General features: G+C 34.4%; 4 protein-coding genes across 7 annotated transcripts in view; 1 reads left to right on the top strand and 3 right to left on the bottom strand.

The window, feature by feature from the left end:
- LOC127855578 (uncharacterized) overlaps positions 1-22,870 on the bottom strand; it is a 246,130-nt gene extending 223,260 nt beyond the window's left edge. Inside the window, exon 1 of the mRNA XM_052391312.1 lies at positions 22,742-22,870. The gene's annotated coding sequence lies outside the window, so the exon portion shown is untranslated. The remainder of the gene's footprint in view (positions 1-22,741) is intronic.
- Positions 1-25,687, top strand: part of LOC127855585 (probable thiopurine S-methyltransferase) — a 288,200-nt gene that overhangs the window by 24,422 nt on the left and 238,091 nt on the right. Inside the window, exons 6-9 of one of the 4 annotated variants that reach the window (XM_052391324.1) lie at positions 5,302-5,376; positions 5,779-5,864; positions 7,530-7,574; positions 8,329-9,470. The exons of 2 other annotated variants lie outside the window; for them this stretch is intronic. In XM_052391324.1, the coding sequence (XP_052247284.1) occupies positions 5,302-5,376; positions 5,779-5,864; positions 7,530-7,574; positions 8,329-8,441 (319 nt within the window). In that variant the 3' untranslated portion in view covers positions 8,442-9,470. Of the gene's footprint in view, positions 1-5,301; positions 5,377-5,778; positions 5,865-7,529; positions 7,575-8,328; positions 9,471-25,687 lie in introns of those variants that run through there. One more of the 4 variants, XM_052391325.1, reaches the window with a different exon arrangement.
- LOC127855577 (uncharacterized) overlaps positions 1-25,687 on the bottom strand; it is a 185,454-nt gene that overhangs the window by 131,804 nt on the left and 27,963 nt on the right. The gene's annotated exons all lie outside the window — the stretch shown is intronic.
- The window catches only part of LOC127855579 (uncharacterized), a 142,624-nt gene continuing 133,463 nt past the window's right edge, over positions 16,527-25,687 (bottom strand). The window contains exon 2 of the mRNA XM_052391313.1: positions 16,527-18,339. Within this exon, the coding sequence (XP_052247273.1) occupies positions 17,140-18,285 (1,146 nt within the window). The 5' untranslated portion in view covers positions 18,286-18,339 and the 3' untranslated portion in view covers positions 16,527-17,139. The remainder of the gene's footprint in view (positions 18,340-25,687) is intronic.

Genomic DNA, 25,687 nt, shown 5'->3' with positions numbered 1-25,687 from the left:
TATTTTCTAAAAACGTACATACGCTATCCTCGTTGAAAGCCACTAATTTTGGCTACTTGTGGAGCTTCTTGTATTTAAATACAATTTGTATTTTGTTAATGTGTTTCTATCTCGTAAAAAACGTAATTATAAATGGTGTTGTACCATGTATTTAGATAGCAAAGTTAATATTTTTGACAGTGCTAAGTTTTGAAATTGTCGATGTGATTTTGAAGGACATTTAATTGATTGGTAGATATATAATAATATATTTTTTTTGTATCTATTTAGGTGACTTTCAGCGTTAATATCCGTTTTCGGTACATTTGTGGAAAGACGCTTTCATATGAAATAGTTTAACCAGGACATCATTAAAACAAATGCAATTAAATATCAGTTAATGCGCCAAATAAGCTGTACAGCTATCAATCTTAAATTAAATCAATTTCTTACATCCGTATTTCACTTCGAACGCCTATTGCTGATTGTTGCCGCTTTTACGTGACGTCACAACTGACCACATAAAACGATGTGAGACTTTCGGGTGCGGTAGTGTTACGCACTGATCCGGGTTCGCCGCTTTGTTATAACAATTAACCCATTTGTGCCTAGTGGACTCTCCCATCCTTCTAAATTGGATCAATTTATTTCCGATATCTAGTATATTTATTTCTATATTTAGAATATTTCTTTCAGAAATTCCTTTAAGCAAACATCGTAGACCCTGATACGACGCCGCATCATGATGCGACGTCTCATCAGGGTCTACGCTGTTTGCTTATGCCTTTTTTCTAGTCGCTAGGCATAAATGGGTATACGAATATAAACAGCCGAAAATTTGATCTTTGTAGTTAAAGGCTTGCACTGAGCAATGCGTTGTACTATTGGCTCTGACTAGGCTATATGGGTGTACAGTGAATAACGAAGCTTATGTTTCGAGCATCGATAATTAACAAGCTTGCCGTTTTACATTATGCGCCCAACCGCGTAGACAAGTACAAGTTTTTGGGTAGTTACACATTGGTTATGTGTATAAGAGAACTGTTTTGAAATAAACGTACGCATTACATAGAAAGTGTCGCTCCTTAAAAAGCCTCCTTTACAAATGAATAGGACACCATTCGGCTTTAACGGAAGACATGCAACGTCTAAATGCAAGTTTGCTTTGGACATCTTACCATGTCTCATTAGGTTACATACCAAACAAACATTGTAGACAATGTACATATTCATTTATGTGCCGCAAACCACGGAGTATATATGGCAAACAATACAAGATTAGTTAGCTCAGCGAGTGAATGGCTGACCGCATTCTCAACTAAATATTTATCAGGCTCCGTTATTGGTCTGCCGTATTGATTCATTCAGAGGTTCCGGTTGAACTTAAATGCAATAATATGTTTTGACGTATGTTTGAGACGGTATTCGCAATGATTAACCATACTCGCCCATATAAATTTTACATCCGCGTGTTAATTGTCTATACGCGGACAAAGACTCGAAAAAGGCCTGACTAAAATGTTTGTTTAACTTTACAACAAACTGTTAAGCAAATAAAAAGTATGATATCAAAGGTTAAATTAATTGGAATCACGCATGACACATCCCATGTATTGAAATGAAAATGCGAATCAAAGTAGAATGGTATGTAATTTTGAAAAACAGCTGTTTTTCATTCCTTTAGCACTTCTCTAAAAAGTGTCTGGTGAATTATTTCTGAATTATTTGTTTTCAAATTTCAAATAAAACAACAACATTTTTAATAATAAGTACATGTATGTTATTTATTCAAGACACATGGAAAAGTCTTAAACATTTTACTTATACTTGTTATGAAAACGATGCATGATGCGGCGTCTTATCAGGGTCTGAGGTAGGTATGAGCACATAGTCGTAAGAGCACTTGAATACGTGAGTTCGCCCATGAATACATGGTAAGGTTAACTAAATCTCCGCGATATGACCTAATATGTGTTTAAAACAGCAAACAATATCCAACAAACGAATGAGTTATCAATCATAGTATGTGCACTGATATGGCTCTGTAATTTCTGTTTGACAAGTTTATTAAATATGCAAAATGAGAAAGCACGCATAAGAGCGAGTTTCACAGATACCATTCGGCTATTATGTTTATATACCATAGTCGCTACAACGTTTACAAAAGGCAGGTTCAAAATAATTCGTTTTCTTTATTTACACTCATGATCGCGTTGAAAATTTATTATACACGTTTTAATTCGCAATTTATTTACGGAATCACGACAAATGTCAAATACAATACAGAAAATGCATAGTTGTTTCATTGATCTATTAACATTTAATAAATTGAAAATAACTGATTTAAAATTAACGTTTTCAAACTATTAGTAAATCTTTTTCCCAGATTATGCTGTCCTATTTATAGCTGAGCTTCCTATACCTTTATCAATGATAATCAGCGAGGTATGCCGATTAGAAAAATCGAGCTATCTCAATCGGACTGACTCGGTCTTTTACATAGGTCGCCATTGTGAAGAATTTGTTCATGGTATGATAACTTTGACGAGCTGCTTTGCAGCATCGTCAATAAAAAGCCTGAAAGTCTGTCATTTTTTATTTTAGTTCAACGATACTTTACCTTTTTTTATAAACTTGCCAATTTTGCCGTTATAGATTTAATCATACTCTGTGAAGTGTAAAACAATGCCAACATTATTTTAAACGAGAGATATCAACAGATTTCTTAAAAGATACAACATCGGGATCTCTAATAGCTGAATAAATAATCCGGTGTACTCTACTGTGGAAATGATATCTGGTATCAAATTAACAGTCATCGCAGCCATTACACGAATTATAAAATTGATAAAAGTGACAATAATAATTTGTCCGATTTAAACGGGTGTGACCCCACAGCTTCCTCACCAGCCCTGGTGAAAACATACACCATATTCATCAAACACCTTCCCAGTCACTCACACAACCCACCCAACACCCGCAAAAACACATCACCCTATTGCACCGAACACCCCAGCCATGCCTACCAGAGATCCCGAACCCAGACTCACTCTTAAACGCAGGTTATCATAAGGTTAAACACTGGTCCGAGACCTTCTGGCAGCAGTTTGCTTATACACTATACCAATATTTTTATATAAATGACTAACACATCTAAAACATAACTGTGTTTCTTTGATGTAAGTGAAAAATAAAATGTGTAACTCGATATTTGTTAGTGGTTTGTTGTTTTGCGCGTGTTTGTTTAATGCATGTGTGTTTTTCCATGATTGCGAAACACTCAGAAATGACTTTGCAAATTTTAAAATGGTTAGAATGTGAACCATAACCAAGACGCACGTTTTTATTGAAAACAGCTCACGATTTGCAAATAGTATTATAACCCTGAAATATTAAACACTATTTTTTATTGGTGAGTACGTGCGGATTTCTTAGTAGACAGGATTAAACGATGCAAACGCGTCAGCTACATATATTGATGAACGTTAATACGTTGGCGAAATTATCAGCCCATGGGTTCAGTGTAAAATTGGGACCACGTCTGATTTGCTGACGCTCAACACGAGGAAAGCCCAAAAACCCGTTCATGGTCTTATGAAATGAAAACAACCAATGCAAGTGAGTAAGGTTAAGTAATTGTGTACCCATAATTGATCTAGCTTGTCTGAGTACAATCAAAGAAATAGTGTCCTTAATATAGTAACACTTATCATGCTCTTTAAACTAGTGATGCACAATACATATATTGCATTTCATTTTAGGGTACAAAGTACATTTAGTCGAAGTTGAAAATGATCCTCAATAATGTAAAATTGCAAAATGTGTCGACACAACATTAGTACTTAGTAATCGCTTGATTTCTCGCTATAAAATAACGGCAATTCAATATATGACATTTGCTTATCTGTCAACGGGTATTGTTCGAAATATGAATTTTCAGTTTTGCCACTCCACCTTTAACCCATGACTTGCATAATTTTTTCTTCTGCTTTTGTCGGTGTAACGTGATTTCTCGTGTGACAGTTAATTAAGACACATAACATCAAAGGTAATTACTAAAAAATGAGACCGCATTAAGCTATTGATCATGGGTTCAATGTAAAATTAGGACAAGCATTAACTAATTCTCTAACATTTGAAAAGTAGGACAAGCATTAAATAATTCCGTAACATACGCATTATCTTGTCAATAAAAAAAACACATTGCCGACACAAGTTTCGCCGTTGTTATTTTTAGCTTTTCATTGACGAGCGAGCACACAAATTATACGGTATCAAATTGTTAGATTAAAATGCACAATTACGGAATCATCTTCCCTATCACGTATACGATTTCGCACTTTATACCATTAAACATGTACAGGTGTTAACTTGTCAAACGCAACTTCTCATATGAGAAGGTATCACTATTTTAAACATATATCCACGTATTAAAGTTTCATCGTGATTTTTTCCGTGAAATCCGATCCTATACCAAATAATATTTAACATAAAAAGATTAGAAATAAAAGTACCCCGGTATGTTAATGTACGCATTCATTGTCACGATGTGCCTTTTTAGACAGCAATCAAGTTTCCCGTGAGTGAATCTTGCAGTAAATAAATCTGAGTGACGAATGCTATTCTCCTATTGAGGGACGCTAGATGAAAAGAATGTCATGAAAATGCATACAACAGTAACAACTGGTTAAAATCAGGGACATTTATTTAACCCATTTATTCCTAGTGGACTCTCCCTTCCTTCTAAATTGGATCAATTTATTTCCAAATTAGGGCTGTCTTGTATATTTATTTCTATATTTAGAATATTTCCTTTAAGCAAAACGTGCAGATCCTGATGAGACGCCGCATGATGCGGCGTCTCATCTGGGTCTACGCTGTTTGCCAAGCCCTTTTTTTCTAGACGCTAGGCATAAATGGGTTAAGTTGTATATGTAATTTCCGATTCATTATTTACACCCTAAAACCTTTTTCCCACCGGTGCCATTAAGTTACGCCATTGTTTATTAAGTACCATTACATAGAAACCCATAAAGCTATCCAGATAGAAGTGCATGATAATTTTGTAAAACAATAATTAGGCCTTGCTCTGATAACGGGGTTAAAGCACTTTCCGCTTTTACGGTTTTGTTTTATTTTAAGGACGCCTCTTCTTAGCGAAATAAAGTTTAGGCGGAAATGGTCGTCCCTGAATAGCCTGTGCGGACTGCACAGAATTATATGGACGACACTTTACGCACATGCATTATGCCCGGTTATCCCAGAATGTGACTCATCTGTATTTAGGGTCTAAAAAAGCTACTATAAATGCTGTATTTTCAGAGTAATGAAGGAGAAGGTCTCATGCATATGGGACCGAGGCGGCTTTGTGGCACTTCCGGTAAAAGAAAGGTCAAGGTCAGTCAGTGTGCTTGGTATGGTACCAGAATAAACTGGACAAAAATCATCGCTGCGTTGCATCCGCTATTATCGTTATCATATAAACACATACGTGTATTAAATAATAAAATTAGACCATAAAAGTATACTTGTACGTTTGCAATTATTCGATAATTCAATGGTGCTTTGTGTATTAACAAATAGTTATATGTGTACATGCTTTTAAAAGAATAAATTAATTATCAATTATTATGATAATGAATTACGTAAAGTTAGAATGCAATAAAGGGTTTGTTTTTAACAAACCTGTTTTCATGGTTTTATTTCGTGCAACACTCAAAAGGATTTGGAACACGGAACAAGTATTTCTTTCTCTATAAAACTCATTAAACTGCTTCATGTTGGTTTCCATGGTTACAGGTATGCCCTGAGTCTCCGGGCTATCATGAAGAACGATTGTCGATACCTACTCGACTGCTTTCTACTTGACAACAGCAAGTTCGGTGGTACGTATTGAACTGATACAAACTGGAATCATCCGTTTGAACAGTGGTATTATTATATTATACTTAGCAACTCTCACCAGCAATTATCACGTATTTGTTATGTTATATGCAAATCAGCACCGGTGTCGTTAGGCCTGTAAAAATAAATCGAACTTTCGATTTTGTATTCATTAATTCTACTAAGCCAATCTCGCCAGCAAATATCCTTTATATGTTTTTCTTTTTATGTATATTTGGATTTATAATTTTAGAACTAATACTTTGAGGTCATAATACAACTTAAGAACGTCACTATGTATAGAGCACTTGCTAGTTGTGTACTTTACATAAATTGCTACTTATTTATCTCTATGACCGATTTATGTCCGTAAAATACGATAAAGGCTATGGATCGCACGTGCTATATATGGACCGCCCGTGCTATTTATGGACCGCACGTGCAAAATATGGACGTATGACGTCTCCGCACATGTTTAAAGCTATGGTGTACGAACTGGTCCAAAACTATTCTAAAACGTCCGGGACGGTTTATAAACTGTCCGAGACGCTTTACTAAACTGTATCGGACAGTTACATAATTTTGAACCGCTCGTGTGTCTGTAAACCTTACCGGGCGATTTATTTTGTGGATAACAAACCGTCCGATACAGTTTAAAAAACCGTCCGGGACGGTTTCCGTTTCCTGGCGTAAATTATAGTACGGCATAGGTTTTGAAGAGGAGTCAATAAAAAAAAATGGTATTTCTTAAACTAATTCAAAACATTTTCTATCTCCGGCTTTTCTTGTGGTATTTGTGTCAATTGCTTACTTGAACAAGTATTATTCAGTTTATTAAACCTGTTCGGTTTAAAAGCTGCTTCATTCTATGTATCAAAAAAATGCACTGTAAAAGATGAAACTCGTTACCTATGTCAAAATACTTTGTGGGCAAACACATTAATTTCGAGTACTTAAAATATTCATGTTTAGCTCTGACGTGTTTGGCAGCAATGATTGATTGAATATTTTGAAATTCATGTTTTGTCCGAGAAAAATAGCGTCGCTCCAGATGACAACGATATTACATTCCGCTCCTAAAACTTCCAAAGTAAAGCATTATTGTAACCCAACTCCAGCAATAATACCGTATCGGACAGTTAAAACCGTCACGGACGGTTTATGCGCACGAACGGTCCAAAACTTTCCTAAACCGTCCCGGACGGTTTATAAACCGTCCGGGACGGTTCAGAATAGTTTTGGACCAGTTCTTACACCATAAAAAGCAGCTAAGTTGCACTGCGCGGTTACGCTTTATTATAGTACTTTGCTAACACGGGTGAATTTATAAAACTGAAACAATTTTTGTTATTAAATATTATTTAAATTGATTTAAAAATCTAACATTTGTAAAAAAATCTGTATCACTACAAAGGCATTACATTTTTTTGGTCAAATGTGTGTAGAAATCGTTGAGAAGCACGCTTAGTACAATATACAAAATGTAATATATTACACCCAACTTCGGGCCCGATAGCATAATAGGGGGCAGCCAGGTAGTCCCGAACTTCGGTACGATTTGGGGCTGTCTGACTGGTCCATACTTTATCAAAGTGTTTTCAGTCGGGTTTAATATTTCTTAAGTATAGCATGTATGCCGTTTAATGACTTCTAACATGTGTACATAGGTCCCCCGTTCAACTGTGATGAGAAGGACGTCAAGCAAGCCTTTGGTAAGTACGCCGTATATGTTTAACGTATTTTTCAAAGATATGGTCCAATAGCTGTAGATTGGTTAACAGGGTGCAGAATCAACGGGGTTTTCAGGGGTTTACACACGGGCTGGACAGACTGTAATCATGTTTGCAAAAAATCTTTAGTGCATACAAGACAGTTTTTCTTGCAGTTTGTGCCGATATCTTAAGGTATAAGAATAAATCCTGAAATACGTCTGAAATCGGTGACAAAATTTAACGTTGCGTTAAACATTATCGTGTACAATAAATGCAGTAAAAATGGAATTTTTGAACAAGAACACATGCTTATTAAATAAAATCATTCTTATGTATTTCACATTGTCATAAGCAGCATAAAAATATGTCTTTTATGTGCTTGTTGAAATTCTTAAGAAAACTTTTTTTTAAAGTTATTTGAAATTTATAAAGCATCACTTATCGTCCAATAAATTCAATAAAGTTTAAAAGGTGGAACACCACAGTAAGTCATGTGATTCTGCACCCCGGTTAAGCTTGCTCAGGAATCTAAGCGAGTGTCAACTTTGTATACGATCACCGTTAAATATGTAACTTTGATTGTTGATTTCCAACAAATTCACTTGACAGTAATAAAAATGAGTTTGAATTTAAAACAGCATTAGTTAACTTAGTGTGGTTGATTACAGACCAATCTAATCAAACCAGTCGTCAAATGTTGTTGGTGCTTTTTCATTGAACAAAAGAGTTATTAAACTTGTGCTATTTTTTTCAGAAACTTTCTGCAAGATCGAGAAGTTGGAAACCAGAGACGCCTTCACAAAGTGGCAAGAATCCTGGGGCATCAGCTCCTTTATAGAGGAAGTCTACTTGCTTCATCCGAAATAAACGTCACCCGAATTTAAGTTTAATGCTCCATCCGAAATAAATGTTATCCGATTAAAGGTGTAATAAACGTTATGTGAACGTAATTGATCTTCCATGAGAAATCAATGGCATCCGCGTATAGGTGACATATTTCTACGTTCATAAAGATACATTTGATCTGAGTAACTTGTGAATTTCTTCATGGATTATCATGACTTTATTTTGGTGTTGTCGATGGCCGTTGGTTTAAATCCCTTTTCGCTGCTCTTCACCAGAAATAATACATATTGTTGTACATGTACCGTTCGCGATGATATCAATGACTTAGATACAGTTAACACAGTATGTGAGATGTTAAGATCAGCTACTAGCATATTCACGATTTTATATTTATGAGGGCATGTTAAAATATTTATTCTTGACAAAGTTCTCATTGAAGTTAGAACAGAGCTGTGTACATATGCCGGTCACTCAAGAGTCAAAACAAAACAAGTACAATATAACATCTTTGTTTGCATTGTCTTCTGTATTAAATTAATATTTCTTTCATTAAGAATATTTGTGTTTTAGTTTTTACATTGAATATGTTTGCACGAATCTTTGTTGTTTAACCCATTTATGCCTAGCGTCTAGAAAAAAGGCCTTGGCAAACAGCGTAGACCCAGATGAGACGTCGCATGATGCGGCGTCTCATCAGGGTCTGCGCTGTTTGCTTAAAATACTTTCTGTAAGAAATATTCTGAATATAGAAAGACATATACAAGACATCCCTAATTTTTGAAATAAATTGTTCCAATTTAGATGATGGGAGAGTCCACTAGGCATAACTGGGTTAATTTATTCTTTAATCCTCGAACATGTCCCACTGGCATTCAATGTTTAGACATTTACGCTTGTTAATTAGTGTAAAATGAGTACCTGCAGGTTGTGTGCTTCTTTGCTTTCTGCAAAACACGCCATAATCGTCATTTATTGAGATCATTGTATTGTTGTGTAAATATTTTTTGTATAAAATCTGTGTTTTACAATTAAATTGAAATGTATCATGTATTCTGGTTGTTTCTAGTTTGTTCTTTTAATAATTTGCAATACACGTAAGGTAATAAAGGGAATGCAATATGTGGTACATGATCGAACATTTCCACCAGGTTTGTCGTTAATGGGATTGTAAGGCCCCGCAAAGGGTTTCATTTTATAGGTTTAGACAACCATATCGGCAAAAAATCGAGAATGCATGCGATTGTTTTAACAAGCTGAACCATACTCACGTTTTAAATATTTTAGAATACCGAGAAATGTTTTTTATTTATTTATCAAAAATAATAAATTTAACCGAAAGAAAATACTCTGAAACGCTGAATATCTCCAATATGTGTACTCTACACTGCCTCTGTTCCACATCATTAATTAACTTTAAGAGAGCATACATAGAAAGGAATCAAATGAAACACTCGTACGTGCATTTTTTTAACTTTTATCTATGTATACATTTATATACAATATACTATATACACAAGTTTCTGTTTTACTTCCATTCGTGTAAAGTGTCTTCGATCCATACGAGGCAAAAATAATACATCTTTGTATAAGTATGTACTCGGTATGTTGTAACAAAGACGTAGAACCCGAAACCAAACAAAACAAGCAAATTCGTTGAATTGATATCCCCCGCCAATATGCTTCTGGACACAAAAGTGTTATATTTGACACTCAAAAAAGCATTTTTTCAAGATACAAAGGGCCATAACTCCTTTATTAACAGATGGTGTACAATGCCATTTGGCATGCATCATCCTCTTATCCATATATATACTAATACCAAGTTTCAATGAAATCCCCCAAAGCACTTCCAAGATATGGCTCCGGACACACAAAAAAGCATTTTTTTCAAGATACAAAGGGTCATAACTCCGTTATTAACAGATGGTGTACAATGCCATTTGGCGTGCATCGTCCTCTTATCCATATATATACTCATACCAAGTTTCAATGAAATCCGCTAAAGCACTTCCAAGATATGGCTCCGGACGGACGGAACGACGGACGGAAAGACGGACGGAAGGACGGACGGACGGACAACGACAAAACAATATCCCTCCGCCTATTGCGAGGGATAAAAAGATAGGAACGGTAACTGAACAAGCTTCATACCTTATTTTACTTAGCATACTACCGTATTAGATAGTATCATCTTTCAGTAGAGTTCTTGATAATTATACAAAATCCAAACCGTTGTATAATGTTGAGTACACAGTTTTACCTCGCCGGTTTGTAATCCTCATTTCTGGCTTTTAAACAGGAAGTACACAAAACTTGTTTTAATTGTATTTATCAGATTAAAAAATATACTTCGTGCTGTATGGTATGTACATTTCGTGTGATGCTGATCGTCCGTGCTGTTTATTTGCTACATTTGGTCAATTAATAACTCGAGGGTGTGAAACTACTGGCGTCTTGCTGCATATAAACAAACCGTTTGTCATTTACACCTCAAAGTGTGTTTTCTTACATCCTTTATCAAAGGGAGGAAACTTGTGATGGTTACAAAAGTTTCGTAAATTCTCGTAGTGGTTACCTTCCCTTGTGTGTTAACGATAAGGGCTATGTTCGGAATCAGTCAAATGTATGCGTGAAGAACAATCTTTTGGGAAATTAATTACATTTAATTTTTGTTTCAGCTGATAAAGGAACAATAGCTGTTATATATTTTTACTTCATGGATCGATACGGTATCATTTTACTGTCCGACCTAATGGTTAGCATTGTGTAATTTGCGTTTAAAAAAGAACGGATAATGCATGGTGGTTAGTACCTTTTACAATAATACCTCAATTAAGTTTCAAATGCAAAGTGTCCATACAAATGAAGAAGAATACCTTTACACGGCATCGTAGAATAAGAATATTAACATAACACAATTTGCAGGAACAATTTTCTTCTATATCATAATTATGTTAAAGATCAACAGCAGCATGCATATCTTTGAGCCGCGCTCTATGAAAAGGGGGTTTAATGCATGTGCGTAAAGTGTCGTCCCAGATTAGCCTGTGTAGTCAACAAAGGCTTATCAGAGACGACACTTTCCGCCTAAACTTGATGTTTGCTACTAAGAGACTGTCTTGAAACGAAAAATATCATAAAAGCGGAGAGTGTCCTCCCTGATAAGCTGGTGCGGACTGCACATGCTCATCTGGGACAACACTTTACGCACATGCATTAAACCCCTTTTCACAAAGCATGGTCCTTTATTTTATTTTATTTTCACTCATAAGAGTTCATTTGTTTTAAGCAAACTTGACAAATTATCGAATAGTTATGCTTCAAGTATTTCGAAATTTGTGGCAGAATGTTGATTGTTTTTGTTTTCGTTTTTTTTGGGTGTGGGGGGGGGGGCCGGCCATTGCTAATTTAAACGATGAATTTAACCATATTCAAAAAAGTGAGCCATCATAAACATTTATACCTTTGAACGCATTCGTATTCAAAGCAGTTTTAGAAAGAAAAGACCACAAATTATCCTCTAAACATAAGTACATAAGTTTTTTCAATGAACCTGTAAAAAAAACAAAGCGTGCAGAGCGATCTTTACAATACATAATCCGCGTTGATGTGGGACCAATATCTTCAAAAATGACTTGAATGAAATACAGGGTGCAGAATCAACGGGGTTTTCATAGATTTACACACGGGCTTGACAGAATGTAAGCACACCGTTAATAACTTTATTTTCGTAAATATTTCAAGTGATTGAAATACATTTGCAAAAATCTTTAGTGCATAAAAGACATTTTTTCTTGCAGTTTGTGTCGATATCTTAAGGTATAAGAATAAATCCTTGAATACGTTTAAAATCGGTGACAAAAGTTCACGTTGCGTGTAGCACAATCGTGCAGTATACATGTAATTTTTTTTATCAAGAACGCATGCTTATTAAATAAAGAAATTCGGATGTATTTCACATTGCCATAAGCAGCTTAAAAATCTGTTCTTTTACTGGATTTTTGCCAAGAAGAGACTTTCTTTAAACAGAAAATATCATAAAAGCGGAAAGTGTCGTTCTTGATTAGCCTGTGTTGCATGCGCAGGCTAATCTGGGACGAAACTTTACGCATATGCATTTTCAGGTTTTTAAACCGTCAAAAGGTGCCTATAATGGATATTTTGGAACATGGTAAATGTTCAGTATTACTGTTTCCTCACAAATATCATGAACACAACGAAAATTTGCGAATCTGAAACCTTTTTTTATAAATAATTTGTCAATTTACCAAAACGTAAAAAGGCCCCTTTAATAGTTGTGCCATTTATTAATGTATTATTTTTGTCTTAAATTTGTTTACGCTTTGTTCGAAGATAAACATCGAACACTTTAAGAGAAAGTTTTTACATTTGCCGGTATAATGGAATTCAACCCCGCGTCTTCATAGAATGATCTTCAATGTTGACAAATTGAATATCTTCGTTCAATGTCTTACGTTTATAAAAATGAAAATAAGCTCTGAAACGTGCTGCATTTTGATCTGCTCTACAAAGTCATCCCTGATACAATCTAGTTGATAAGTGCTTGCAACATACTAGTATCGTAAATCGTCATTATTTGTGGGTACCCTACACGGCATGTGGTCGTATGATAACCCGTCGACCTCGTGTTTGAACACGATCCATGGTCTTCATGTATCGTCTTGTTGTAATCTAATTGTTGTATTTGCGAACAAGATAATACAAAATTGAAACAGACCGATGTTTTCTTTCTTGTATGATTCAATCTAGAAAGATATAACAACATGTATCTTTGAGTTGTGGAAGACTATGTCGTGGTAGGATATCCATAAGCTAGGTGCAATCTTTGTGTCAGGGACATATAGGGGTTTATTATATGCCTGTTTAATGCTTTTAACAAAATACAAGTTGTATCAATCGTTGAAATAAAAAATCCCGTATTACGCTACTCGCTGTTTCCAATTCCGTATTACCATACTAGCCGGACTACTTTGATCCATTTTGTGACGTCACATTACACGCACCGAAAATAGAAATATTTTATATTACGAAATATATTACGTAGTACATCGTGTGACGTCATTTCTGTGACAAAACACAATAGTTTTATCTAAACTTTGTAAGGACATGTTGGACGTGGTGTTTTTTAACAGTAAACTATGTGTTAAAAACGTATTTTGGAGTGTGTGTTTATCGTGTATAAATGTATATTTCGATAGGAATACAATAAAATAGTGTGGTTTAAACTAAGTTTCGATAAAGACATGGAGGATAGAAGTGGAAGTGCATATCGTTTAAACGTTTTTGTTATAAACATCGGATTAAAGTTGTGAACTTAATTGTTATAAATATTGGATTAACGATGGCATAAAGGTAAGCGTGTCGGAAACCTGTGTTTTCCCGATTCGAATGTTTACACGTTAATTTACATATACTGTATTTATACGCTTCTTAAATAAACTATGGCGTACCGTTTTAGTCATTGTTTTGTCAGTTTTGTTTAAGTAAAAAATACATTTGTTAACTGTTTTCGTTAGTTGTTGTATATAATAAAAGGAATATTACGCTAGTCAATTGTTCCAATAGTTTGTATCATTCTCGTTGCCTGTGCTATTTCGCATCACACTCGAGGCTCCGCCTCTCGTGTGATACGTCATCACACAAGCCACTCGAGTGATACAAACTCTTGGAACAATTGACTAGCGTAATATTCCGTATGTATTTGGTAGGACCGTAGCTAAACACAGCTAAACACAGAACAGCTAAAATTTGTTAAATTGCATGTTGGAACCATAAACAATAACGGCTATAATAACATTTGAACCGCGTTCTGTGAAAAGGGGACTTAATCCATATGCGTAAAGATTAGTGTCGTCCTAGATGAGCCTTGCAATCCGGACTAATCAGGGACAAAACTTACCGAATAAACTTGATTATTGTTCAGGATATAGAAACAAGTGCAGTTGAACCTGAAGTCGTACATGTTTATCATCGAATAAATACAAGTTACGAAGACAGACATTATTTTCTATGGAATCTTAGGCATTAACATAAACAAATAAAAAATAACGTTATTTTCTTACCTAGAAATTGGCGCTGTTGCAAAAATGCCGTTTTTTTAACTAAAGGTATCGATATCTGCTCGCGCTGGCTATAATCGCGAAGGGTAAATGACGATAGTGACGATTAATGATGACGTCATATACAATTCAGGGTAAACGTCATGTGTTTACTTTTAGGTTAAAATAAATGTTCGCTAATACCCGCATGTTCGGGAATACCCGATCCTCTCTACTTTCCCTAAACGTAAAATTCCATAAAAGCAAAAATTATGTCCCTGATTAGCTTGTGCAGACTGCACAGTCTAATCTAAGACGACACTACATAAATACATTAAGCCCTGTTTTCCCCTAGAACGCGGTTCATTTAAAAAACACTTAGCTACTAAAACGTGTTGACTGTTCGGAGGTATGTGCTAAGTATTACAAAAGTTATATAAATTTCTCAATTTAGACTTATGACAATTTCATAACACACCGGTATTTAAAGTATAGTTCTGTGTCCGACCGTATACGCACAATGATGTATACATGCACATTTGTCGTCGCATCCTTAATATTGTATTTTCAAATATTCACCTGACGAACGACGTTAAGTGAAACATTATTCCACATAAACCTCACATAATTCTTCATGGGCATCGCAAGTTTTTTAAACGATACTCTTTTAAGCATTTGTCTAAGTTTTACATTATTAAGTGTAACTCTTATTTGAAACCAGTTTATTCGAGAAAATTAGCCATATTGCGCCACTCGTGAAAATATTATTTTCTATGATCACTCGTGAATTAAAATCGATAATCCACCGGATCCAACAAATATCCTCTATGTAACTTTAAAAATATGAATACCAAGTTTCGTGGTCATATCTTATATAGATTTTAAGTAACTTGTAGCGGACTGGCAGGCTAGCGAACTGACGAAGAGAAAACTAAAAATTGTCACACAGCAGACACATGAATGGCACACCAACAGTATAAGTCAATGGTATAACTGTCTTTTATACACTACAATCACCTGTTGTTCTTTGTTCGACATGAGAAATTTGGAATGATTCACAAGATGTAAATTTATAACCAAACAATTAACACAATATGTTGTTGTTGTTTTCTTCGCTTAAAAAGTCTCTTCTTAACGAAAATAAGTCTAGGTGGAAAATGCGGTTCCTGATAAGCCTGTGCGGGCTGCACAGTCTAACATTTGACGCCACTTCGAAGATGCATTAATCCCGGTTCTCCCACAACGCTGCTCATTTCGTTTGTTTATAGTTCATATCTTCAATATTATTATATAAGAACGTGAATTTTACAAAGGGCGCACATAAAACGCTATGAAATAGTACTCGATAATTCAGTAAAATGATGTCATACGCTTTTCCAGATATTTGTCTATAAATTAAAGCAGAAAGGATGCATTTGTAATTGTCTAATGAATTGTGAACGTTATGTTATCGTTAAAGTTGCATTACAGTCTTCCCCATCGGAACAACAATGGTTCCTTTGTGATACAACACAACACAGATAATTTTTAGTTTGAGCGTTAGCTCACACTAATGTAACAGACCATATTTTTCAAATCAGTATGTGCTTAGAAGCCTTAGGTACGGTATGGAAAGACAACCACTGCCTGTTGCAGCAAACGACAAATGCTATAAAGAGCGTCTGCTAGGAAAGATAACCCCCACATTTGCCTGTTTATAGTTCACCACTGGTACACTGCAGAGGGTTTATATGACTAATAGTGTTTAACAGCTTGTAAGACGAGATTGGCCAGTCTAGTGTTTACCATTGAAATCTGTACATATTGGCTGCTTTCAGGGAAAACGGGGCTTAATGCATGTCAAATAAGATTAGCCTATGTACGCTGATTAGCCTGTGCAATGCGCACAACCTAGTCAAGGACGACAACAGCGAACAACTTCAGTGCCTTCAGCGCTTTGATTATCTTTGCCGTGGCACTCGTGAAAAAAGTATTGTCTTACCACTCACAATACGATGTTAAAAATATCTTCTTCGTTCAAAAATGCTTGAGTGAATACCACACACAATAAGTATGTTAACTTTATCTGGTTTTTGTCAAGAAGAGTCACAATGAATGTACATTTTAACGTGTCAAACACGACCATTAATTTTATTATAAATCGGCTGAAGCTGCAGTACGACATACGTCATATCAGTCAATATGCGTAAATAACGCAATCAACTGTTAACAGTTGTAGTATTACCAACGTCATATAAATTTAAACGAGTAAATCAAACAATCATCTGTTTACATCCGCAGGATGTCTTATCAATAAGCATGAGTAAATAAAACAATCAAGTGTTGACGACTGCATTATTACACACGTCGTGTCAGTAACCATGAGTAAATTGGCTCATTAATCTATTAGATATGGTAAATACAAGTTTAAACAAGTAACACAATTAAAACAGATTCAGCAGTTTTACAAGGGGAAAATTAGCATTGCTTGTCAGGATGGTTATGCTTAATGATTTAAACTGCTATTTTTATTCGTCCAGTTAATGTTTTATTTTTCCCCGGCAGTTGTATTTACATTCTCGCTTGATATTCTACGAATTCAAACCAATGCAACATAAATCTCCAACATAACTGCATGAAAAGTATTACACATCTGTATATGGTGGTTAGAAGTACAAATTTTATTTCACAATTTTCATCCACAAAATTTCGCCCGGCCAAGTGGCATTTGATTTCAGCTGTAAGCGTGACCCTACGTTGTCGTTCTGATGAGGCACTAGATGAAATTTGTACATAAAATTAATAATGTCATTAGCGCTTTGTTTATTTCTATGAGCGACCCACTCCATGAAAACGAATCTTACATTTGTTGATTTGAAAAAGCGTTCGCCTTCTTTTAATGCATTCCACTCATATGTTTCGATATCCATCTTTATGAAAATTGGTTTGTTTGCGAACAGAGGTATCAGGTGATCAAGTGTCACGGCAACTGCTCGATGCAATTCGTCAATCTGGTTCTCGTCGTCTTTGTCACTTTTAGCCTTAACAAAAGTTCCTCCAATGTTTCCTTTATATTCATGAAGAGTTACATTCTGCACCCTGTCGCCGACAGCGTTCCACAGCAAAGTCACTTTCGAATCAATTTCACCAAGTTTTAGTGATCGCGAAAGAAGCATTAAATTCATCCTCGACGGATCAACAGAAACGACCCGATGGTTCATTTTAGCGGCCAGAATAGTGTAAACACCGATATTACAACCGAGGTCTAAAACATCTACCTCACTATGTGCCTGCAGTAACCTAACAACCATTGCCATCTGAGAACCCTCCCAAGTTCCACTAGACAGCAACGACCCTGATATATAATTATCACTTTCTTTATCATACACACAAATGGGCGACTGAAGATCAGATCGAATCCTTAAGTTCACACATTTGTTTTCAGCCACTGATATATGTAAAGACATTTTTTTGCTATCGAATATTCTCACTAAAGATGATAGTTTCGATGATATCGTTATTGAAGCGAACTCCGGCATATGTGTAACATATGTTTTCTTAATGTCACCATTTATGATGGCTGTTTCTTTAGAGTAACCTTTGTCTATATGAACAGAAGCAATTAACAATTCGGTTTGTATCTTACTAATGTCACTAATGTTAAGTTCATATATAGGTTTTCTATTTGGTGTTATATCTTCTACCAGCGTCCCTAGTGTCTTCCATGGAAGAAGGTATTGTGGCCTCATCAGGACAAGTGCTACAGCAATCAATGCAAAGGCCACTATCAATGATAACCCTTTCCGTTTCAGTAAATACGCACTCATGACTGATAGGAAAGCACACCCACGACGATGTTCTTAAACTTGCTGGGAGCTAACCTGGAAGATAAACAAATAACAAGGATTTCCAAATAAAAGTCTTTAGGAAAACTACTATTGTTTATGAGATGTGGAATATTATTAAAGTATATTTATAGGAGAATTGATAATTTTCAAAACATTATGTTAAATTTTAACTTAATAAACGTATTTTACTTTGAGGACGAACGCGGCAGTATAGTTTTACGTAAATTTGTTTTTACTGTAACACCGTTTGCGCAATATGTGTATGCTATTTCGGATAATCGTTTAAAAAAGGGAAGTAAGCCAAATAAGGGAAAACTATCAAGAAATAAAGTGTTATGAAGCTATGGCAATTGATATTCAATGTGTAGCCCCTAAACTACACAATACGAATCAACCATCATCCCTTTTTATCGCGTGATTGTAACGGCGAGCATGAGTCTAGTTACGGAAAAAAAGTCAAAATAGAGGTTGTTTTTAACAGTTTTCTCTTTATTTACTCAGGTTGTATGTTAGTACCGTATTTGTTAAAATAATTATGCTAAAATAAGCTTGTTGTTCAATTGGGAATAAAAAAAATGAACAAAACCGTTGACCCATGTTTTTAATTTTCTGTCCCCAGTAGATGGTTCAAGGTAAATAAAATACAAAACAAATTCAAGATATAACACATTTTCATTAAAACTGCAGCATACGTCCTTATGATAATTTGCATTTGCTTTTTAAGGTTCTTGTATACATTGCGTTTGCATCGGTCAATAACTTAATTGAGCCTAGAAATGTCGATTCTACTTAACCTGTGTAAATGTACAAATATATAAATGTTTTTTTTTGTCAGGAGTATAGAAGCGTTGCAAACTACAAGTTATTTGACAAGACGCATTATTCTGGCCGTACTACTCTTTCTTTCGAATGCTCAATAAGATACTTTTTATTGATTTATGCATATAAATCGTCTGCTGCTCAAGATTAATCTCTACTCCAGACCGTTGGTTATTCGATCGACATCAAATCATCACCAATGGTTTATTTTCTCATAAGTTTACACTTTTACAACCTTACATCAAGTTCATTAACAGTTCAGCAAACGATATCAAATGCATTCATTTGTTTGCATCATGTGGTTTTTAATTCAATACATTTGATTAGTTACGATTGTGCTCGTGATGTTATTGACTTTGCTGTGAATTTCATAGAATTCTACAAAATTATTTGCAAAACATTACACTCCGCCCTTACATATTTCATCCATTCACTTTTTTCCTTCTTATGTATGAACACAAGAATCATTTCCTGTTAAAAAACAAACATAATAAATTGTAAACCAAAGGCAAATATACTTCTTTTACGATACATGGAATGTTTTCAAAGATTACGAAATTCTTTGATTGCAGAATATTCACATTTTAAATAAGTTTACACGCGATCGCAGTAGTTCAAGTGTTAGGAACAGCATGTTTACATACTGCATGCTAACATGTTTTTTACGTACTTGAACAAAACAGTCCTACTCTGTTACTCCTTTCTCCATAGATTCAACAAGATCATGGCTAATCTATTTAACTGTTCAGGGGTCATTATCAAAGTGGTGTGAAACGCTGATCACTGTTGGAAGTGATATCATGAGGGGATTTATTTGCCATATCTAATTACAAGATACTGGTGTAGAATGCTGAGAATTCAGATGGTTAAACATTGCTCACACACTAATTAAATGAATAATTTGATTGTAGAAAAATACAGGGGCATGCATTTTAATAGGTATCAAAGAGTTAATATTAATTAACTAAAGCACATTTTAATAAAGATCATTGTGCTTGTATTTGAATGATGGATTAAAATATAAAGAACAGATCAGAACTTGTACATAGTTTATTATTGAATTGAACAACATATTAATTAATGTTAATTAAACTATGTTATGGAAAATATATATATGCGAAGAGTATGTAATGATCTCAGAGCATAATTATAATTATGTTATATAAAATTATTATGCAGATATTTTCCTTTACACATAATTATCAAATTATTCAGAAGTAAACAATTGAATATTCCTTATTTTTTCAATGTACATCTATTAATGTTCATATAAACAAGTTGAAATAGCATAAATAGTATGCCACATAAACTTTATAGAATTCTTGTCAATTTATAATAATAGAATGATAAGCTGCTATATACATGTATATTTAGTGCTGTCATGATTGTAACCCAAACTTTTCTAGCAAGAAAATATCATGGAAAAAACATTATTTTTTACACCAAATACCAACTTCACCTTTGTAATTCACATAAAAAATGTTCACATAAAATACATACTGGGTAACTATGTTACTAATCAGTAAGTTAAAAAAGAAATTTCTTAACAATCAACTTTACAGGAATTATCAGCATGAGTATCCAGCATGATATTTGCTAGTGGATTGTTGAACTGGACTTAAATTATATAATTAAATGAATTAATTAGATGTAGTCTCCTGTGGTTGATAAATATTAAATACCAAAGATCAACACGAATTTTGCATTGATCTACTTCAAACATATTTTCCATCTGTGTACTGGTTCATCAAACATCATGTTTCTTTCTGAAAAAAAGAACAATAATTTATTGTTTGAAATTCTTCTCTGTAAAATAACAGCATGCTTGTATTTGTGTTCACTTATTTTTTTAATATGTTACCACTTACACACATAAATTGTACATCTATTCAGATTCAAGACATAATTTCCAACACTATGTAGGCTAGCTACATTAAGTCAGTCGAAAGGTTGCGCCGCTACGGTGCCTGATCAATTAGATTTTATTAATGATTAATACTAACGATAACTAACAATATGTATAAACTTATCGATATCACATGGGTTCAAACCCTTACAACTTCCTACACAATCAAAATAAAACATTCTGTATATCAGAATTAAGGTAAAATGTAATTATGCAGCATAATTAAGGCTACAACATTTGAAAGCAACATTTTTGCTATTGCCGGCATGTATGGTATTTCCATTGTTTTCATTATAATCAAGGACTTTTCGATAAATTTTGGGAAATATCTTTCTGTAAATAATGTGTTGTTTTACCTTGGAGTTGATTGTGCCTGTGGCCGAAGTTTGCGCCTTCGTCCTTTTTGTGGTGTTTCCTCTGGTTTCCGTTTTCCTTTCTTCCACAGCCTGAGCGCCAGTTCTCCTGGATCTGTAACCACACATTCCCCAATACGGTTGATATGTGAATCTTGATCTAGATCGAATTTTATCTCTCCTTTGTCTGTTTTAGTAAGACTACCACATAGCAGAAAATTTGGCATTTGTTTCGAATGGTCCTCGGCGGTCAAGTAATAGTCTATGAGACACTGGACACTCTTGGACATTTTTTCGATTGTACTTATTGGGGGCATCCAAAGCTGTGGATTTATGTAATCTTCTAATGACTTTGCATTAACTGGCAATATTGACATTTGACGTATTTCATCAAAACTGAAGTCGTCCGCATTTAGCTTCTGTGATATTTTCCTTTCAACCAACTGAAAATGTTGCCACTTTTAATTGCTGGTTCATCTCCACACTTATTGTTTTTTTAGAAATGCTTTGAACTCATCAAAGATAATATATTCTGAATCATTTTGGTCAAAAACTATTCTAAGTTCCCTCAGTGATGGAATATGAAAAGTCATTTTGGTTGTCAATCTGAAAGAGTAAAGAAAACAATCTTTTAAAATCATATAACTTCTATTAGATTTAATTTCAATAATTTCATATTACATGTTCGGTGCTTGTTACATGTCAAATTTAAAATCTAACAAAGGTGAACATACAATTATTTTACTAACAAATTTCAAGCTTACCTGTTTTATACATATCCAAAAATCAAAAATAATGTTGTATTGGCTATTAATATTTGTCACAACTGCTAATTACACTGGTCGATAACTCTCTGAAACATGTTGCAGCAGATTCACATTTGGCCAGGTGTAACACCTGGGATCATTTATTATCGCCAAGCAGGCTGTTGTCAGCCTGACAGGGGAGTGTGCTTTATGACCACAGAACAGTTAACACTAATTAGTTCTGCTGATAAGCCCATGGCTAAAATCTAGCCGTCGTGGGAGTAACTTGGTAGGGGTGAAAAGATGTATGTACAGAAAATAGACTGATGAAAAATAGAGCAACCGTAAAGACAAGACTCACCATATATCAAAGTTATTTAAATTCGATTGGTGCTTATGATTTATCTCTTTGTGTATGTTTGATTTAAATTGTAGATGTTCAACGAGATTTTTTGACATCGACACACAAATGTTATATATATATATATGTATATATCCTTTTTATATATATAAAATTTCGTAAGAACAAGATCCCCATATGATGCCTTATTTTAACCGCATAACAACAATCTACACACGAGTTACAACACAAAGTCTCTTCCGATTCTTACCTCCTTTCAGATGTCACGCATCGTTGGAAATCTCAGACAATTCCTTGATAACACAGCAACTCTGAATGTCCTACTCCTATAGCTTGAATAATTGAAATTGTAAGTCTGGATTACATCGTGCAAATATACCGAGACACTGCATGCAGGCCGTGCTATAAATAACGTTTTAACTGATAGCAGCGATGCGAGAATAGTACGGTACACTATTTGAAGCATTGTGTTTTTTTCTCGTTCCATCTATACCTTTTTATGCATCTCACATTATCATACTTGCTTATTATTTCTCGTAATTACGCATTATGTATTATTGAACATGTGTTTTACGAGACAGTGTCAATGATCTGAATACGACAAGGCCACTAAAAGTTTAATCAGTTAATATACGAACATGACAAAATAAGTTACCATTGTCAGGGTGTATGTTCACTTGACTTTGTGAGATTCACAATTGAACACTAATGGATGTAAACACACCGGCAAGAGGTGCTTTTCTCCAAATAAAAATACTGTTTAAAACATTTTTTTTCTTAAGAAGTTCAGCTAGTGCATACTAGCATTTTTTATGCTGCTTATAGCGATTTCAAATACATCAATACACCAAAATCACTTTATTTAATAAGTACGTGTTGGCGTTCATGGCCAAAATTAGATGCGTACTGTATTTATTTGCATCACGCATCGTGCAATTAAGGCACCGATTTCAGTCGTATTAAGTGATGTTTTCTTGAAAATGTACAGGTTTCAATATTGATTGATTATTGTTATAATAATGATTTCGTTTGAAGTCTGTTAATTAGTTTAACTATTCATGTACGTTGTCGCTATTTACCGATTATACTGATAATTGTGTCCATTTGCTTAGAAAATTTAAAATAAGTCGACAGTATTAAACAGTTTCAAAGGTACACACAGAAAAATGACATTAAGTGCATGTTTAAGCTTTTTCATTCGCAACTTAAGTAGAAATTGTTGTTTAACCTCAAGCAAAACGCCCATCGCTACGCTCCCAAACCATATTGCATGTGCTGTTAACGAAATGTATGCAACTATAATTCAGGTATTCGATAGACATTTTAGAACAGTCAAATTGATATCCCGAAATAGACAACGCAATAGCAATGACGAGGGCAACAGTTAAAAATATTGCGCTGGATTTTAAGGGGGAAAATGACAGAATGACATCTTTTTTTATTACATACTTCTTATAATAAAAAATTAGCAGCGACGCCATGCGCAGTTTCTATGCATTTGTAAATTCAAACCATGTAACATAGCAAACTTTTGCCCGCTGATCTCAGTGGTAACACGTACAAAATGCGTCATTAAAAATTAAACAGTGTATAATACAATGCAATGATTAACATGTTGAATTAAGTTTATTTTAAAGTCCATAAACACCGTTAATGGTGTTCGTATGCTGATACGTTCACCAAGAAACAAAGAAATAGCTTAAGGCTAAATGGCTAAAATAGCTGATTAACTGCCTGTCAAAACACTGCGTTATAAGAAACATTAATTGCTATCTCAAATGCTGGCATAAACGTAGACGTAACCAGTTTAACATGTTACATCGCAAACATTTATGGCCATATTGTTTTGTTAAGTTAAATTTGCTTGTTCTTTATTCTTTCTTTTAAGATTTATACATACAAAATGTATCTATTGAGCAAACAACGCCATAGATACTACGTTATTTTAATACGTCAAGGTCATATAAGAAAGTAAACCCAACAAACATAAGCCGACCCCCTAAAATATTTCAAAAAACCTATATTGGCATATGCCCCGAGTGCATATTGGCAATCATTTTTGATTAAAAATAGTTTCTTATTTTATAAATGTATTAATATATATATATAATGATTGCAAACGCTCTAAATAAATAAAGTACATTGTACACAGGGTGAAGTAAATGGTGATAGCTAAGCTTGGATTTATTTAAGATGCAATTCCATCATTATTTTAGAGGCATAAGCTACAACATGAATCAGCTATTGCATACTTAATAAATTCGAAAAAAGTTTCTTACTGTAAAACTTTATGTATGGACTTTTTATTAAAACATACTTATAACTTTAAATAGCGTTTTATTGTTCTACAATATATTTATTTGTGTTTCGTTGTGTCCGTTGTAAAGAGACCACTTGGGCCAACAATGGTCCAACTAATATAATGCGTTTTTTTGCATAATAACTTTCTAAAATTTAAGATGTTTAGTGACTCGTGATAAACATATACATTTTTATTTATGTTTGAAGTATCGAAAGATGTAAACCGTAAATGAGTTGTTAGCTTTTAACGTTATTCAAATTAGTGCTTTATTATTTTACAATTGTTAAACTATCATTTTAAAAGGTCTTCTATGTGTATGCATATTTCCGTTAGAAATGTCAGAAACATCTGTCTTTAATGTTAGCCGATGGCGATGATAAATGTATCTGTCATGTTGATCATTATGATGTCAACATACGAAGTCGAATCATTGAATACAAACACGAACACTGATGTATCTCTGTGAATATAAGATTTCGATCATTCTTAACACATCGCTTTTTATTAAAGGGGCATTTTCATAGATATTGGCATGTTTTGAAGTTTGTCACTAAATGCTTTATATTGATAAATGTAAACATTGGCTATAAAATGCTCTAGGAAAAAATCAAGAATACAATTTAAAAAAGAAAAAAAGATAACCGTCAGCAGGACTCGAACCACTGACCCCTGGACTCCTTGAGTAAAATGCGACTTAGACCACTCGGCCATCCTTCCGCATGCACCGCCTAATGTATTGTATACTTGATATAAGCAACCCTTGTAGTTTCACAAAATATAACGGCAACAACAGAACTCACCAAATTATTAATTCGTTTAGCGTTGCAAAGCTTTATAATTTTCGGGTTTTTAAATAGTCAAAAGATGCATATAATGGCTATTTTAGAGCATGGT

The sequence above is a fragment of the Dreissena polymorpha genome, chromosome 13 (assembly GCF_020536995.1).
Source record: "Dreissena polymorpha isolate Duluth1 chromosome 13, UMN_Dpol_1.0, whole genome shotgun sequence".
NCBI classification, from domain to species: Eukaryota; Metazoa; Mollusca; class Bivalvia; order Myida; family Dreissenidae; genus Dreissena; species Dreissena polymorpha.
The sequence above is the reverse complement of the archived record's forward strand: the minus strand, read 5'-3'. Positions and strand labels throughout refer to the sequence as shown.